We start from the raw sequence: 19,471 nt of genomic DNA, 5'->3' as shown, positions 1-19,471 counted from the left end.
CCAATGTGTTTGAGGATAATAAGGCACTGTTATTCATCTATAGCACTAATGTTGGCATTACAATTTTTTTTTTCTTTTGTAAACTTATTTGCAATATTAAACAACATTTACCTGCATAATTATCACCAATTCCTAATTATGTGACACAGTTAAGAGAGCTTAATCTATAGGACTTGAATGGGAAATCTCAACGTGTGCTTTATGTAATCTTATTTAATGGGCACTTGAAAATCAATTAGGCAAGTAATTTTATAGCTCTGAATTTAGCTAGTGATTATCCCAAGGGACAATTACCACCATCCATAAACAGTAGCCCCATATAGCACTCCATAGAGCTGCATTGCTTCCAAAACAGAAAACAATCACACTGATTTCCAACACAAGCTACACTTCAGTCCTATGAAACTTTTCAGTAAGTTAGAATATCATAAGTAAAATGGTTTTTCCTTAATGGTCATCCCAGCAGCGATGTCCAAAAAAGGTTTTTTTTTCATCTTTTATGCAATTTAACATAATGCTTAACAGCACAATGACCATCAATTTTTAATAATAAAGAAAATGTATCATAGCTATTCAAAAGATGTGACTAGCAATGGTATTCAAGCCAATGGAAGTTCAAAGACTAAGTCACACCTTGAAAATGTCCATATGTGAAAATTTTAATTGTAACAAAAAAACTATATAATTTCCAAGAAAGTTAACCAATGTAACAGGTTTTCCAACTGAAGCTATAATTTAGTGCTATGCTACATTTCTGTAAGTTTGAGAAGAGTAAGTGACTTGGTTTTCCTTTAATGGTCACTATGGAGGCATTGTCTAAAATGGGGTTGTCTTCAATTTTGATGCAATGTTACATAATGCTTAACAGCATAATGACCATCAATTTTTAATAATAAAATAAAAGTATCATGGATATTCAGAAAATTTGATATGGAAGGGTCTTCATGGCCATGGAAGTTCAGAGTCACAACTTCAAAATGCCAAAATGTACACAAGAGATAACTGTACTGAAATGAATTTCTTTCCACTTTCAACACTTTTTTTACATATATCAAAATAATCAATTTACTGTTGTTTTTAAATGATCAACTAAGAAAGTTGTTGATATAGGAAAAATATCAATAGAACAATTTTAAATGTCCAATTTGTTCCATTCTGAGATTCTGAACATGGTGAATGATTGAATCTGACAAACTGTAAAGATATGAGTTTATTTCCATTTTTGACACTTTATTACAAAATGCACAATAACAGGTTTACCATCATTTTTATATAATCAACTAACAATATTGTTAAGATGCAGAAAATGTCAAAAGAACACCTTTACATTACTAATTAGTTCACAAATGAGATTGTTAACATGCCTAAGAATTAAATCAGAGGAAAAAAGACTTATATACAAAAAAAGGCACAATTTCACCAAAACTGAACCGATCAAGCTTATTTTCGAACCTCATCTGTATTTTAGTAAATCTGATCACCCCTGTGAATTTCAAGACGATTGGCCAATTGATTTTCCTTGAAATGTGTTATCGGTGTTGCACATATGCTGAAATAGTGAAAAAACAGCATAACTTCCATAAAAATGGCCCGATCAGACTGATTTTCGAACTTGACCTGCGCATTATGAATATTCATCATTTCAGAAACTTATAAGCCAAAAAGTAAATCAATTTTTCGCTTATCGTGTTATCGGTGTTGCATTTATGCTGAAAAAAATGAAAAAAATGGCATAACTTCCACAAACATGGCCCGATCATGCTGATTTTCGAACTTGACCTGCGTATTAAGAATATTCATCAGTTCTGTAAGTTTCAAGCCAAAAGGTAAAACGGTTTTTCACTTATCGTGTTATCGGTGTTGCATTTACGCTGAAAAAAGTGAAAAAATAGCATAACTTCCACAAATATGGCCCGATCATGCTGATTTTCGAACTTGACTTGCATATTGTGAATATTCATCAGTTTTGTAATTTTTAAGCCAAAAAGTAAAATGGTTTTCCACTTATCGTGTTATCGGTGCTGCATATATGCTGAAAAAAGTGAAAAAACAGCATAACTTCCCTACAAGTGACCCGATCATGCTGATTTTCGAACTTGACCTGCGTATTATAAATATTTATCAATTCTGTACACATCTGTGTCTGTACATAAAAACAACAAAGTTTAAATTCAAGGTAGGAAACACCGTAAAGGTTGAGCAAGGGTAGAACTATCTTTGTCAAAGGCTACGAGCAGGGTTAGATGCAAGAGTTGTTTACGATAACGCAAATTTTAAACAGGTCACCACCAGTCTAAAAGGTGGCAGATTACAAAGAAGAAGAGATAGAGGGAATCTTGTATTAACCTGAATTGATTCAGGTCATAAAGAAAGACAATGTGTATAGCGTCTAAAAAAATTAAGATCTAGAGGCAAGGGTAAATCGAGTGAAGATTTGTTAAATGACAAGGTCATTGATCTCATAAGCAAAATCCACGGTGACCTTTCATCTATCGGAAAAACAAACAATGTCAAAGCACATCGTTTTAGGAATGTTAGATGGCGTTGCCTTCAATGGTGATTATTTAAATTAAAACACTGCGACTTGCGACAGCTGCGTCTAACTGTGGTAGGGGAGCAAATAGCTTTTACTCCACACAATCTAGAATTTGGGGTCACTGGTGGTTTAGGCTACATTAAATGCTATTTCAACCTTTTATCATCAGTTAGCGCAGATAGCAGTGAACAAGATATTAACATAGATCAAACAGAGGTTTTTGAAATGTTCACTCTGTTTGACTTTGGCTTGACATCAGATAAAAACTGAAAATTATAGTACGCCAACGATGCAGGGTTCGCTCAACATCAATCTAGAATTCGGACAAGTGATTGATAATTCCATCTTGGTAGTATAGCTGAATATGACGCGGTTATAAAAATTGATCAACGCAGAAATGTGTATGTTGAGTATTGAAGATGAACACAAAACTATTGGATTGCTTACTAATAACTGTTCCGTTTCCAAGTGCTTGTTTTCGATGAGTATTTGCATTGAACACATTGCCACATAGTCAAATAAGGACTTACCCTGCATGCATAATTTTACTTCAATGAAAACGGGACTGGATTTTTTTTACTCTTATAGCAAAGGACCTTATTATTATAACTATACATTTGAATGTTTTTTGGGCGAAAACTTGACATTTGTGTGGACGTGTAACACCAAAGTACTAAAGAGCATTTACACAAAAGTTTTTGGAAAATGCTGTATATATTATTTAGTGAACTGTTCTTGTGGGAAAACTTAAGAAGTTCTTAGAGGTTTTACTAATGGTATACAATTTAACAATATGTTAGTGTACTAGGGCATTTCATCATGCCAAGTTTTATAAATACGAGTTTTCAAGCTTGTAGATCAAAAAAAGTCTTTAGGATTTATATATTAAATACGTTAATTCAAGCAAAATAATAGCTAGTAGCTGGAAATAACCATATTAACATTTATTATTGTCAATTAGCAGTATAGTAGGTTGCTCTCTGTCCATTCAAATACAGTAGTTATTTCCCCTAAACACTCAATAATTATGTATATTTGCAAATCAACTTGACAGACGCATGTTCACCAGAGACTTAGTTACTCTGCATATTTGCAAATCCGCTTGAGAAACAAATGCTACTCAGACGTGTCTTATTATTAATATGCAAAGACTGAACTTCTTTATAGAATATTCTCGAACTTGCTACAGGTCCGTTACTCAGCGTTTCCGTACAAAAAAGAGAGATTATTCCAGAACAGTAAAATAGATAGATATTATGTCATTAGGATATTCCAGCTTCGTCACTCAGCATTTTCCTACAGAGTGCATGCTTTATTGTTTTTGGTGGTGATCAGTTAAAATTAATTCAAGAGTAGATCACAGTAATCAGATATAGGCCTATAATGCATACAGTACCAATGTATGTGGTACCTAGAGTCTTTGAAATTAACGTAAATAAATTCAAGGCATGTCAACTGTGTTGTTGCTGTGATTACTTGGGGGTATACCTGCATTGATAAGAATCCACTCGTTATCATATTACTAAGTGCAGACCGGTCCTATTAAGATCAATAGGTGATATCAAATGCTATGCAAACTATATACTGTTTGCTTGACACAATGCCTTCTTAGTTTAATAATACCACTCATACAATAACAACACGCACTCATCCCTATGTATACTCAGAAATCCACTTGCCAAACATCTGATACACCAATACGTGCACACCAAACGCATTCTAGATTATTCTGTGAACGAGACCGAGCATTACTTCTCACAATATTCTAGAACTTTCTTTTGTGTTCATGATTTTCTTTAAATTTATAAATAATCTAGAACTTTCTCCCAAACCAAGTTGCTCAATAACGGCATATAGATCTAGTGGGTGGCTAACAGTAGCAATGGCGCTCGTTGAAATTAGACCCAGTAGGTAGCTTAAAATAAAATTGGTTATAATTATATAACCAAGGCTTCTAAGGCTTCCAAAAGTGTCCCTTAAACCTATACAACAGCCGACAGAAAGTTCACGTGACTCGCCTGCATCCGGTTGCTCCCCATTACCACCGACTGAGCCTCCCCAGACAAGAATGGTATAACCTTCCAGTATATCGGGAAATTCCGGCTTTTTAATTTTGTTATTGCATGTTACCGCAAAATACACCATTCTATTCTTTTTTCATTGGTTATGTAAGATAAAGACATTCCACAAATACTACTATACATCTTCACCAAAGCATGTGCTTTCACCTTAATTAATTTCACTGGGATATAGATATCCTTCCCCTGGCAGTTCTGCAACTGCATCAAACAGCTTGGTGGCAATATCACCATGACGGTTCTCTAGTGCCAAATATATCCTACTTCTACTTTCCCTGTCTCAAACATAAAGATCAATCCTTTATCAATTAGATATGTGACAACTTTAATGCTGCCGTTTTCTGCGTCTAAATGTATACTATTTATATCCTCTTTGTCTTGTGAATTGACATCGGCTCCTTCATCAATAAGCCTGCTAATACCCTGATAGTGATCTCTTATTCCAGATTAATACAGATAACTTATGCCACCAAGCAAAGACACATCACCTGAACTAATTTTACTGCGCTCATATTGAATTTCTTGTAAACCTGTGGCTGCGTACCCTTGCACAGTTTTGAACCTGTCACTCCTTGTTGGTGCTGGCAATGAGCTCAATGCATCCTCTTTTGAATATCATCAATGGTATCCTTCCTCAGTTTGTCATGGTCATGTGGCACGGCATCTGTAATAAATGGCAGACGTTGAAAAATAAGACCTGGCCAACTACCGTATGCAATTATATGCAATTCCGATGTTTTACACATTTAACATTTTTTAGAGCAATACACCGATGTTTTTACACCTTATCTACGGCAGCATCTTTACACTGAAGACATTTTATTAAACCAAGATTGTAATGGTCTGCAATTCGGTAAATGTAAAATAAAAACTTCTTGGGAGCCCCAAACGTTAGCTTTCAAAAAATCAGATCGGACAGTGAAAATGCTGAAATTTGATTTCGGATACTTGTCTTCAAAACACTTTTATACCTTCTACAATTAACTACCCTTTTAAATTAAAACTTCTAATATATAGTCTTATAATGGTTTAAAATACCATTTATAGTAAGAAAATACTATGCTATGAATGAATTATCAATACCTGCTTGTTTAGATGTTAAGAAATACAAAATGGCCTCCAAAAGTAAAATATGTAGCAGTATGGTGAATTCATCATGCACTTAAAAATACAAACATAAAAATTGGCACAGTTGTGGAGAACATGATTCTTAGCAAGTTTGGTATAAGGACATGTCTGAAAAATTTTGCAGTCAATTTTAATATGCCCCTTTGAAGGTGAAAGCTATTCATATGGTCTTTTAATGACTTCCAATGTCAATTGATGGTTAGAAAATACCATGGTTTGTATATAGTATCAATATCTGCTCCTTAATGTTTAAAAATTCCAAAATGGCACTCAAAAGCCCATGGGCCACATGCATTGTATTGCATTTTATTGTATTGTATTAAAACATAATCACTCGTTAATAGGCATTTGGACTTTGCAACTTCTTGTATGATCATCATATTCCTACTTGAGCAGAAGCCTTGTTAAGACCTACAGACCTTGTAAAAACACCACGCATGTTACATTTATTATCTATTTACTGAAACAGTCCCTTTTTTGCTAAACCAACATAAGTAGTTTTGCCCTTTGCCCTAGATTTTCATTAAGATCAATTCTCAGTTAGCGTATCAACTTTGATGGCATTCAAGGGCGACTTTCCCTTTATAAACAAACTACTATCATATAAAAATCCTTAAAATGTGAAAGAAGAACCAAAGTAACCTAGCCTCAAAAAGGCAAATATAAGAATGAATGACAATTACTTAACCAAATAAGTAGAAATGTAAAAAAAATATTTGACATTCAAATCCCTTGCAAATCAAAAATGAAAACAAGTAAATGGTAAGCATATATTCTTGCAATTTCGGTCTACCAAGTCGTTATCTTCTGTTGAAAAAATTGTCCAATTACTAATTTCCCATATATTTCTCAAATGTGCGACAACTACTCACCAAAATAATTTAACTTTAAATTAAAATCTAATTTGTAAAAATATCTTGACATTTGTCATATCCTGTGGCAACTATATAATTGCTCCATGTGATGGATGTACTTTGACCGAAAGGAGTCCCGTTTCACTTTTTACAGTCAATTTAGATTTCATTATAACTAAAGGAGCAGTTTTTGATAAATCATTTATAATGAGGTGATTCCAAACCAAAAATATAGAAAAAAAGACTATTATAAGAATACGAAGTTGATTTTTTTCTAAAGAAATGTTTGATGGCCATATTAGAGTTTTCAGACATGCCCCTATATCCGAAATTGCTAAGAATCCTATTTTTACAAGCATATCAATTTTTATGCTTGTAGTTTTTAGTAAATTGTGAATTCACCATATTTCAGCCGTAAGTGGACTGTTTTTTCCTACTTTTGGAGGCTATTTTGGATTTCTATACACATAAAGAAGCAAATATTGATACTTCATTCATACCATAGTTTTGTCTAAGCATAAAATAATATCTTAAGCTATTACAGGACGATATACTTGAAGATTTAATTTGAACGGGTATTTGTGGCGTAGTACCCTAGGTTCTAGATTCCGGTATTGCCAGCTCGATCTTGATTTCATATATAACCCATAGTAGCAATACCAGGCGACTCCATCACAAGGTATATTTAACAAGCTAGCTTTTACGTTGCTCTGACACTCAGGGTATGGCGTAGGTAAAAATGCACAATTCAACCTTTTTTTCTGCACCAAATTCTTGGACTATATTGCGATGCTGTATATATATATAAGTTTTAAATCACTATATTTCTCTGCACAGATTTACAGATTTGCACAGATTTGTGTAAATTATAAAGCCGATCTGCACACAAAGTTTGTCATGAAAGGTCGACTATGTTCTAAGTTACGAGGCAGACCGATTTAAGTATCTGTTTCCTTATTTTTCTACAATATTCCGAATAAAATTTGTCACTTTTGGGTCCCTATATGTTTGCCCACTTTTGAAAAAAAAAACATATTACAGAAAAGTTTTTAATCTAAAATTTTGTTTTGGCGTCGCATTTCTAATAATAAAAAAAAAAATGCTGCGGGTAAGTATTGGTGTGAGGGAGTTCGGTGCGGGGGAGTATAGGGATTTAACCCCTAGTGAACCGTATAGCAAGCGAACGTGTGAATTGCAGTACAACCACTGTAGTGTTATTGTATGTTTTAATCATTTTAACACTCTGACGCTATAAAACGGTAATGGATTCTCAAAAATTTAATATATGCATAGGCTTAATAAATTGTCAGTGTCAGCGACCAGTCAAACTTGTTGATGTACAGCAAAGTGTTCCGCTCAATGTTAAAAGGGACCTCATATTCTATTACCCTTATTCCTTCAATCATGTTTTCAGTAAAAACTTCCTCCTTGTACAGATAATCTACATCTGGGTCAGGCACCATCTCTAGCGTCAAGGCAACTCGATTCTTACGAATTTGGTCACGATGATAGGGATCTATACTGTCTTACTGCTCTGCTAACAGGCTGTAAGTCTGCTCGTGGTCAGACTACACAACGCTTCCTTTCTTCAGTACCTGAACCTGAAATATATGATGATCTTAAAGGATAAAATCATACCATAGACAGACAGGGAGTGGGACCTACCATATCTAGCAATTTCAATATTGCAGTAACTTATAAGGCCACAAGCTAGGCTGAAAATGCACCGTTTGATTTCAACTTAAATTTCAAAAGGCAAACTTCAGAGAAACTTGAGTTGGTGGTTCCTCTTCAAGAGACACTAATTAAACTATGTGATGGGTGTAAACGGTAGTTGATAAATATAAACAAGAAAGAATATCTTAGCGGTAACAGCTTTATATGTCTCCTTGATTAAAACAGGTTCAATGTGGTGTCAGAAGAATAGAAAAAAGCATTAAAGTGACAAACACAAGTATGTTCGAAATTTGGCCGATGACGGCCGCTTTTATTGTGAATCCCTCTAAATGTGTCTTTATATTAAGACATTTGCTGACATTTTGCGGGTTTGGGGTTAAAGGGGATATTTTGGGGTTTTTTTATATGCTCTGTCAAATGTACACGTGTATCAGGGGGAAGCGGCGACTTCATCTTGAGATTTTAAGATTGCAGACACCTACACTGCTTCTTGATAAACTTGTACCCTTCCTAAAGTTTACACCTACTTTTAAACTTGATAAACTCGTACCCCTTTCTAGGTTTACGTCCATGTCTAACCTTGATAAACTCAAATAAAACATGTCTTCACTTTATATTTATGTATGTATACATATAACAATTCATTATTATTATTATTATTATTATTATTATTATTATTATTATTATTATATATCTTGCAATCCAAGAAGAGTTTGATAAATATATAGAGGCAGTCAGATTAAATTAATAAATGATTTAAACAAGAATACTGTAACAAAGGGGGTCACAGGAGCCACGAATCTGCTATTTAAAATCATTAGAAACAATGTAAACATGTGCTGCACGATCGTCTGCTATGACCGGAATCTACTTTTCTTCAATAACTTTACATTAAATCTTACCCAAGACTTCGTTTTTCCTTAGAGACATATGTCCTGGAGTTTATCCAACTAAACCCATAGGTTAATTCTTCATTTAAATCCCAAATAATGAAAATACGGCGCTAAATCTACAATACACAAGTTAGTGACACTTCCATGCAGAGCGGCCATGCTGTTAGGTCGCGACCTTCAACCTTTGACCGCAGCGCGAGCATGACGTAACGGAGTCTATAAATAGGGCTGCAGAGCCAAAGCGTGGGTTCTTCGAAAAGCTGACTCCCCTCTCGACAGAATCAACAGCCTATAGTACCAGTGAGTTAGATTTTATTTAGAGGGTGCCCCCACGGGGGGCCCCGCGGGGGTAACCCGCCTGTCATTAGCCATTTTCTATGTAGTTTGGAACTGAATTCAATGAAACTTTATCTAATTTTAGTAAGTACAACTTGTAGTAGTTGCTAGATCGAAGTTACGTTCTCTGTTTAGATATTTCGCGTAGCTTCCCCATGACCTCCTTTTTTTTACTATTAACCGTTTTTCACCACTAATTACCCGCTTCTGTTGTTTTGCACTCCCTGTGCAAGTAATTAAGTGATGTTCAGTTTTTTTTTTTTTTTTTCTCTTTTACCTGTTCGTCTATGTTACTGTAGTTAGGCCTATCTCTAGGAGATCAAAGGTTATCTCAGGTTATCTTTATAGGTTATCTTAAGTTATCTTAACAGGTTATCTCTATAAGAGAACATGTTATCTTAGGTTATCTCTACTGGTTATCCTAAGTTATCTTAATGGGTTATCTCTATAAGATCAAAGGTTATCTCAGGTTATCTCTATAGGTTATCTTAAGTTATCTTAACAGGTAATCTCTATAAGAGTTATCTTAGGTTATCTCTACAGGTTATCCTAGGTTATCTTCATGGGTTATCTCTATAAGATCAAAGGTTATCTCAGGTTATCTCTATAGATTATCTTAAGTTATCTTAACAGGTTATCTCTATAAGAGAACATGTTATCCTAGGTTATCTCTATAGGTTATCTCAGGTTATCTTAATGGGTTATCTCTATGAGATCAAAGCTTATCTTAGGTTATCTCTGTAGGTTATCTTAAGTTATCTTAACAGGTAATCTCTATAAGAGAACATGTTATCTTAGGTTATCTCTACAGGTTATCCTAGGTTATCTTAATGGGTTATCTCTATAAGATCAAAGGTTATCTCAGGTTATCTCTATAGGTTATCTTAAGTTATCTTAACAGGTAATCTCTATAAGAGTTATCTTAGGTTATCTCTACAGGTTATCCTAGGTTATCTTCATGGTTATCTCTATAAGATCAAAGGTTATCTCAGGTTATCTCTATAGGTTATCTTAAGTTATTTAACAGGTTATCTCTATAAGAGAACATGTTATCTTAGGTTATCTCTACAGGTTATCCTAGGTTATCTTCATGGGTTATCTCTATAAGATCAAAGGTTATCTCAGGTTATCTCTATAGATTATCTTAAGTTATCTTAACAGGTTATCTCTATAAGAGAACATGTTATCCTAGGTTATCTCTATAGGTTATCTCAGGTTATCTTAATGGGTTATCTCTATGAGATCAAAGCTTATCTTAGGTTATCTCTGTAGGTTATCTTAAGTTATCTTAAGGGGTTATCTCTATAAGAGGACAAGTTATCTCGAGTTACCTTAAGGGGTTATTACTATATGGAAACCGATTATCTTTAATGTTTGGGTCATTTAAAATTTACCGGCATGTGCTCGTTAGATTAATTACCACTAGTTTCTGAGTTTTAAACAAGTAAGGCGACTGGCAAGCTTATTTAACTATGGTCATACTAGGTTAGATTTGTGAGCTTTTCAGAGAGTGGCACCCTCTCTTTAATAAAGTGCTAAGGTCAGAGAATTCATTAAGTTACCTAATTAGAAGGGTGGACTTATACCGCCAAGTTTATGTCTTTATCAAGTAAGGCGACTGGCAAGCTTATGTAACTATGGTCATACAAGGTTAGATTTGTGAGCTTTTCAGAGAGTGGCACCCTCTCTTTAATAAAGTGCTAAGGTTAGAGAATTCGTTAAGTTACCTAAGTCAGGTGGTTTATGCTTTTAACAAATAAGGTGATTGGCAAGCTTATTTAGCTATGGTTTTACAAAGTTAGATCAGTGAGTTTTTTTAGAGGGCAGCACCCTCTCTTTAATATAAGTGCTCCTAGCAATTATTAAGTTTTTAAGTGGACAGTTGGCTGACTGAATATGGAGGTGTTTTTCCTGGTGAGGAGGGGTTCCAGCATGTAGGAATTGGTCCCTTGGCTGCAGTTGACAAGTTCCTGGCCAAGACCTTGGGGTGCAGTTGACAGGTTCCTGGCCAAGGTTGCTGCTGGTTTTGATGGCGAAGAGAAGTGCACATCTCATCCTCGGGTGAAAGGCCGTACGGGTCCGGGGCGCCATCGGCGCAGACGTCAACTTGGTGCTGTTGATGATGTTCCAGTCCAAGTGCGCGGTGAAATCCTCCATGAGACTTGGGGGTAGTTTTTATTTTAGTTTCCTTAGTTATCCCATTGGGAACACCAGATACCTTATTCAGCCAGCTGATACCAAGAAGAAACAAAGTGAGGGTCAACGACGTCCATCAACGATGCCATCCAACGCGGTGCCGTCAACGAGGCCGTCCTTCGCGTAGTTACCACCAGAGATACCAGATGTCGTCGAACGCTTCCCAATTCCATCAACGGTGCCATCTAACGCGAACCGCCAACGAGGTCGTCCTTCGCGTAGTTACCACTAGAGATACCAGATGTCGTCGAACGCTACCCAATTCCATCAACGATGCCATCTACGCGGTGCCGTCAACGAGGTCGTCCTACGCATGGTTACCACTACAGATGCCAGATGTCATTGCACGCTACCCAATTCCATCAACGATGTCATCTAACGCGAACTGTCAACGAGGCCGTCCTACGCATGGTTACCACTAGAAATGCCTGATGTCATCGCACGCTACCCGATTCCATTAACGATGCCATCCAACGCAGTGCCGTCAACGAGGTCGACTCCATCTCAGATGTCATCTCACACTACGCGCAACGCCAACTTCTCAATTTTATAGACATTTATGACAATAAGTCATGTGATAGTCACCACTGACTTGAGAATTTTATGGTCGATTTATCCGTTTAATAAAATTTAGTAAAACAAAAATCTGCCTCTTTATTTCTAAAGGACAGGGATATACTTTCCCTAAGAAACATCCAAGTTCCTACGCCGCGCATGGGTGTCGCGGTCGCTCGGGCCCGACCCCTCGCGTTACAATGGTGGCAGCGGTGGGATCGTCTTTCAGAAAAACAGTGGGAAAGTCCTTCAGAAAATCACTCCCAGAATTGAGGCTAGATTTATTTCAACTTTTGGCAAAACTAATGACCATTTAGATTTCATTGTTTAAGAGGAAGATGGCGACCAATGGGAAGCGCGAGGATGCAGATATGGCGAGCGAGTCTAGAGAATCAGAAGTAATCCTAAACCTGAGAAAAGCCACTCCACGGGAAGGAGCACCAGTGGGGTCCAGTGCCAGCACCATAGCTGAAGATGAAGTGGTGACAGAGGAGAGTCCCCAGGTTATGAGGCGATTTCTAGCGTCCCCGGGTCTACCGAGATCAGGGTCCGGCCTAAACTATGGAAGAAGGCCCAGCTATGTCCCTGACCGCTATGAAGGAAATACACCATGGGCCGATTATTACTGTCACTTTGAGAGCTGTGCCAGAATAAATGGCTGGGATGAGGAGGAGAAAGCGAGCTTTCTAGCAGCCAGCCTACGAGGAACTGCTCAGGTGACGTTGAGTGACGCACAGGAAGATGGAAGAATGGTCTCATACCGCCAGTTAGTTCATCTTCTAGCTCAACGGTTTGGACCTGGACGTGGAGCAGAGCTTTACGTGGCCGAGTTAAGAAATAGGAGGAGGAGGCCTAACGAAACCTTGAGAGAATTGGGCCAGGCCATTAAGAGATTGACAGCCCTGGCGTATCCAGAGTTGAATAGAGAGTCACAAGATAGGCTGGCACGAATCCATTTCCAAGACGCTGTGGACGATAGGGACCTAAGGAGCAGAATTTTCCAGGCGCAATGTAGAAGTCTAGAGGACGCAATACGAGCCGCTGCAGAAATGGAGTCTTTCCTGGAGGCTGAAAGAATAGGAGAGAAAAGTCATATGAGAAGACAAGTACGTGTGACATCTGCGGAACCCTGTGAAGATGAAAAAGTGAAACAGTTGGAACAGGAAGTGAAGAAGTTGAAGGCTGAACTAGAGAGACGCACAGTTAACCAGGGGTACAGAAAAGAAGCCACTTGCTATCGATGTGGAAACAAAGGTCACTACGCCAGAGACTGCAGAACTGAGCCACACCGGGAAACGGAACCTGGTCACGTCAGTGGACCGAGACAAGGCCAAGAAAGCAGTAAAGGTCCCCAATGAAGATGATGGTGATGTACATAATGGGTGAATTCCGGCTTCAGATGTTAATAAGGGTTTGTTTGTTGTTGCTAAAAGTTTTAGTGTTCCTGTTACGTTACTAGTTGATACTGGAGCCACAGACACCATCATCTCATTGAAAAGTTACCAAGCCATAGAGAGTTACAGAAGACCGACCTTGGAGAATCTAAATGAAGTTGTTTACCAGGCTGATGGAAAACCCCTGCCAGTGTATGGTCAAGCATGGGTAGACTTACAGGTGGGCCAAACTATAACCCAGAAGAAGGTGATAGTGGCAAAAGTTCCGTATGATGGAATCCTAGGCATTGACTTTTTATTACAGAAAGGAAGTGTTCTTGACTTTAATGGTTTCCAGATCTCCTGTGAGGGTCAGAAGATCCCTTGCGTGAATAAAGAAGCAACCTCTTTTATTGCTGCTGTGAAAGTAAAGCATAACACTTTAGTGCCACCTGGACATGAAGTGGTAGTAGAAGGTGAGCTGTTCTCATCAGACCAACCGGGCAGAAGTATGAGTGGAATCATCGAAAATACCAGACCGGACAAAATTGCAGGTAGAGGATTGCTTGTGGCCAGGGCACTCCTCGACTTGTCTACAGAGCCATTACCAGTTAAAGTTTATAATCCGGGCCCGGATCCTATAACACTCTACCAAGGAACTACAGTAGGAACAGTCACTGAAGTGGAGAAAGTACAATCCCTGCCACCCTGTTCCACAGGCACGTGGATCAGATCTGTGAACAAGTCACCAGCAACGCCTGACTTACCAGAGTTTTTGCACGATATTGGCGTAGAAGTTGCAAGCATTTAAGTAAAGCAGAAAAAGAAGACGTAAAGCAGCTACTGACTGAATTCCAAGACATCTTCGCAGAAGGGGACATGGACTTAGGAAGAACCGACGTAGTTAAACACAGTATAGACACAGGGAATGCAGCTCCGATCCGACAACCTTATCGTCGCCTTCCTAACAAGCAAATAGTAGAAGATTACAGGTGTGATGTATGGATCTCCCTATTCCTTCCCAGACGGTGGCACTCTGTCTCGGCTGGCTCAAGTTGCTCAAAGCTCTCAGCTCCCCTGAGAGTGGAGGGCGAGGCGAGCTGTCCAAAGGTCAGGCAGCCAGGCCACTAAAAGGGGAGGAGTGAGAGTTTCCGCATCCACTTAATTTTATTCAAATTTATTAAGGAATTTGGCAGAATTGTTTTTTTTTTTTTTTTTTTTTTTACTAATCACAGAATAACCTACCCCCTTATCTGTGCTGAAGGTCACGAAAAAAAAAAATAGTGTTTATCTACCTACAGTACTTGTTCTTGATTCAGGAGAATCAATTTTAAAAGGGTGGGGGCAGTGTAACAAAGGGGGTCACAGGAGCCACGAATTTGCTATTTAAAATCATTAGAAACAATGTAAACATGTGCTGCACGATCGTCTGCTATGACCGGAATCTACTTTTCTTCAATAACTTTACATTAAATCTTACCCAAGACTTCGTTTTTCCTTAGAGACATATGTCCTGGAGTTTATCCAACTAAACCCATAGGTTAATTCTTCATTTAAATCCCAAATAATGAAAATACGGCGCTAAATCTACAATACACAAGTTAGTGACACTTCCATGCAGAGCGGCCATGCTGTTAGGTCGCGACCTTCAACCTTTGACCGCAGCGCGAGCATGACGTAACGGAGTCTATAAATAGGGCTGCAGAGCCAAAGCGTGGGTTCTTCGAAAAGCTGACTCCCCTCTCGACAGAATCAACAGCCTATAGTACCAGTGAGTTAGATTTTATTTAGAGGGTGCCCCCACGGGGGGCCCCGCGGGGGTAACCCGCCTGTCATTAGCCATTTTCTATGTAGTTTGGAACTGAATTCAATGAAACTTTATCTAATTTTAGTAAGTACAACTTGTAGTAGTTGCTAGATCGAAGTTACGTTCTCTGTTTAGATATTTCGCGTAGCTTCCCCATGACCTCCTTTTTTTTTACTATTAACCGTTTTTCACCACTAATTACCCGCTTCTGTTGTTTTGCACTCCCTGTGCAAGTAATTAAGTGATGTTCAGTTAATTTTTTTTTCTCTTTTACCTGTTCGTCTATGTTACTGTAGTTAGGCCTATCTCTAGGAGATCAAAGGTTATCTCAGGTTATCTTTATAGGTTATCTTAAGTTATCTTAACAGGTTATCTCTATAAGAGAACATGTTATCTTAGGTTATCTCTACAGGTTATCCTAGGTTATCTTAATGGGTTATCTCTATAAGATCAAAGGTTATCTCAGGTTATCTCTATAGGTTATCTTAAGTTATCTTAACAGGTAATCTCTATAAGAGTTATCTTAGGTTATCTCTACAGGTTATCCTAGGTTATCTTCATGGTTATCTCTATAAGATCAAAGGTTATCTCAGGTTATCTCTATAGGTTATCTTAAGTTATCTTAACAGGTTATCTCTATAAGAGAACATGTCATCTTAGGTTATCTCTACAGGTTATCCTAGGTTATCTTCATGGGTTATCTCTATAAGATCAAAGGTTATCTCAGGTTATCTCTATAGATTATCTTAAGTTATCTTAACAGGTTATCTCTATAAGAGAACATGTTATCCTAGGTTATCTCTATAGGTTATCTCAGGTTATCTTAATGGGTTATCTCTATGAGATCAAAGCTTATCTTAGGTTATCTCTGTAGGTTATCTTAAGTTATCTTAAGGGGTTATCTCTATAAGAGGACAAGTTATCTCGAGTTACCTTAAGGGGTTATTACTATATGGAAACCGATTATCTTTAATGTTTGGGTCATTTAAAATTTACCGGCATGTGCTCGTTAGATTAATTACCACTAGTTTCTGAGTTTTAAACAAGTAAGGCGACTGGCAAGCTTATTTAACTATGGTCATACTAGGTTAGATTTGTGAGCTTTTCAGAGAGTGGCACCCTCTCTTTAATAAAGTGCTAAGGTCAGAGAATTCATTAAGTTACCAATTAGAAGGGTGGACTTATACCGCCAAGTTTATGTCTTTATCAAGTAAGGCGACTGGCAAGCTTATGTAACTATGGTCATACAAGGTTAGATTTGTGAGCTTTTCAGAGAGTGGCACCCTCTCTTTAATAAAGTGCTAAGGTTAGAGAATTCGTTAAGTTACCTAAGTCAGGTGGTTTATGCTTTTAACAAATAAGGTGATTGGCAAGCTTATTTAGCTATGGTTTTACAAAGTTAGATCAGTGAGTTTTTTTAGAGGGCAGCACCCTCTCTTTAATATAAGTGCTCCTAGCAATTATAAAGTTTTTAAGTGGACAGTTGGCTGACTGAATATGGAGGTGTTTTTCCTGGTGAGGAGGGGTTCCAGCATGTAGGAATTGGTCCCTTGGCTGCAGTTGACAAGTTCCTGGCCAAGACCTTGGGGTGCAGTTGACAGGTTCCTGGCCAAGGTTGCTGCTGGTTTTGATGGCGAAGAGAAGTGCACATCTCATCCTCGGGTGAAAGGCCGTACGGGTCCGGGGCGCCATCGGCGCAGACGTCAACTTGGTGCTGTTGATGATGTTCCAGTCCAAGTGCGCGGTGAAATCCTCCATGAGACTTGGGGGTAGTTTTTATTTTAGTTTCCTTAGTTATCCCATTGGGAACACCAGATACCTTATTCAGCCAGCTGATACCAAGAAGAAACAAAGTGAGGGTCAACGACGTCCATCAACGATGCCATCCAACGCGGTGCCGTCAACGAGGCCGTCCTTCGCGTAGTTACCACCAGAGATACCAGATGTCGTCGAACGCTTCCCAATTCCATCAACGGTGCCATCTAACGCGAACCGCCAACGAGGTCGTCCTTCGCGTAGTTACCACTAGAGATACCAGATGTCGTCGAACGCTACCCAATTCCATCAACGATGCCATCTACGCGGTGCCGTCAACGAGGTCGTCCTACGCATGGTTACCACTACAGATGCCAGATGTCATTGCACGCTACCCAATTCCATCAACGATGTCATCTAACGCGAACTGTCAACGAGGCCGTCCTACGCATGGTTACCACTAGAAATGCCTGATGTCATCGCACGCTACCCGATTCCATTAACGATGCCATCCAACGCAGTGCCGTCATCGAGGTCGACTCCATCTCAGATGTCATCTCACACTACGCGCAACGCCAACTTCTCAATTTTATAGACATTTATGACAATAAGTCATGTGATAGTCACCACTGACTTGAGAACTTTATGGTCGATTTATCCGTTTAATAAAATTTAGTAAAACATAAATCTGCCTCTTTATTTCTGAAGGACAGGGATATACTTTCCCTAAGAAACATCCAAGTTCCTACGCCGCGCATGGGTGTCGCGGTCGCTCGGGCCCGACCCCTCGCGTTACAATACTGATGGCTATTAAAACTAAGATAAACACACTGGCTAAGCACTTCCCCTGCTAAGCGCGTGGAGCTGATAAACACATGGAGCTGCAACATGTGTGGAACTCCTAAACGCGTGGAGCTGTTGAACACCACGTTTAGCTTTTCAAGCCTCTCACAGAAGAAAATGCTTAACGTTTTTAGCAGTGTTGCACGTTTAGCTAGGTGATTAGCTTCACCGGAATCTGACCCCATAACAAGTTTATTACAAGGCTCTACAATTTGGCTAAACACTTCCCCTTGTAAACGTGTGGAGCTATTGATGACGTGGAGCAGCCTGCTCGAACACTTTGTTTCCTTCCTTGCAGTAACTCATGATTATTTAAAATATGCCTTTTAAGTAGTAATCCAGATAACAAGTAACGTTTTCATGACGTTATCAGGTGCTTACATGCTGGTTATGGTACAGAATAATATTATGATAACGTTATGGTAACGTTATGCGTGTTTTTAACTCCATGCAAAATAATGTCCCAGTCAACAAAAAACATTCTGGAAAAGCATTATATAATGTTTTGATTTTTTATATAAATAACCAAAACACTTCTTACGCTGATTTAACTACGGAAAACCATATCACCAGTTTGATGTCAGTATTTACTTTAAGCTCAGATATTAAAGAAAATGATAGCCTCCCGACAGTGATATGTTACACAGTAAAAGAACTCATTACAGTTAATCATGAAAAGTCATCAATAGCGGGTATGACTTCCAGCAGCCGCTTGCAGCGCCCTCATCCTACATGGCATACCCTGTGGCAAGTTTTTTTTTAGAGTTTGGATGGGGATATCATTCCACGCAGTGATATTTGCCTGTCGCATGAATCACTGTCGGCATGAAATGATCCCCAAACAGAGACGTTACTAACCCCTGCTTGCACCCTAGACAGTACACAATCATCGTTTTATGCCTCTCGTACACTTCGTCGGACACGGATTCGACCGTAACCCCCCCCCCCCCCAAAAAAAAAAAAAAAAAAAAAAAAAAAAACATATCTGGCCTCATCACTGTAAAAGACTTGATTCCAGTGTTTTGGCTGCAAACGCACGTGGTCCCCAACCCATTGCAGACGTCGCTGTATATGAGCTGCTGTTAACAGTGGTTTCCGTACTGGTCTTCGTGCAAAGTAACCGGCTTGCAGTAATCTCTTGTTCACGAGGGACCTAGAGACGGGCGTTTGAATGACATTCTGCCACTCTTTTCTGCCACACTGGTTGTGTTTGTACGACCAGCACGGCGCACTCTAAAGAGAAGCCGATCCTGTCTTCTTGGTGTGATAATCGGACACCCTGGTCGAGGTATTGGAGTAGATGCCCCTGTTGTAGCATTTCTTTGGAGGACTTTACTAACGATTCCTGATAAATGTTGAATTGCCTGGCAATGGCTGTCCGTTTCTGGCTATTTTCTCTGAGAGCAAGAATCCCATATCAAACTGTGTTGCTTAGCTGTC

The 19,471-nt window shown here is 38.5% G+C and overlaps 1 protein-coding gene across 2 annotated transcripts in view; it reads right to left on the bottom strand.

Annotated features, from left to right (window-relative positions):
- Window positions 1–3,432: 3,432 nt before the first annotated feature.
- Window positions 3,433–19,471, bottom strand: part of LOC106160348 (ankyrin and armadillo repeat-containing protein-like) — a 94,680-nt gene continuing 78,641 nt past the window's right edge. The window contains exons 5-6 of one of the 2 annotated variants that reach the window (XR_015334882.1): window positions 7,985–8,197; window positions 3,433–5,278 (exon numbers count right to left, since the gene is read on the bottom strand). Coding sequence is in view for 1 of the 2 variants with exons in the window: in XM_087014337.1 (XP_086870463.1) it covers window positions 8,160–8,197 (38 nt within the window). In the remaining variant the exon portion in view is untranslated. Of the gene's footprint in view, window positions 5,279–7,765; window positions 8,198–19,471 lie in introns of those variants that run through there. The other variant, XM_087014337.1, reaches the window with a different exon arrangement.

This window comes from Lingula anatina, chromosome 5 (assembly GCF_051362555.1).
Source record: "Lingula anatina isolate TDL-2025a chromosome 5, LinAna3.0, whole genome shotgun sequence".
In the NCBI taxonomy this organism is placed as follows: Eukaryota; Metazoa; Brachiopoda; class Lingulata; order Lingulida; family Lingulidae; genus Lingula; species Lingula anatina.
This window is presented reverse-complemented; position numbering and strand designations above follow the sequence as displayed.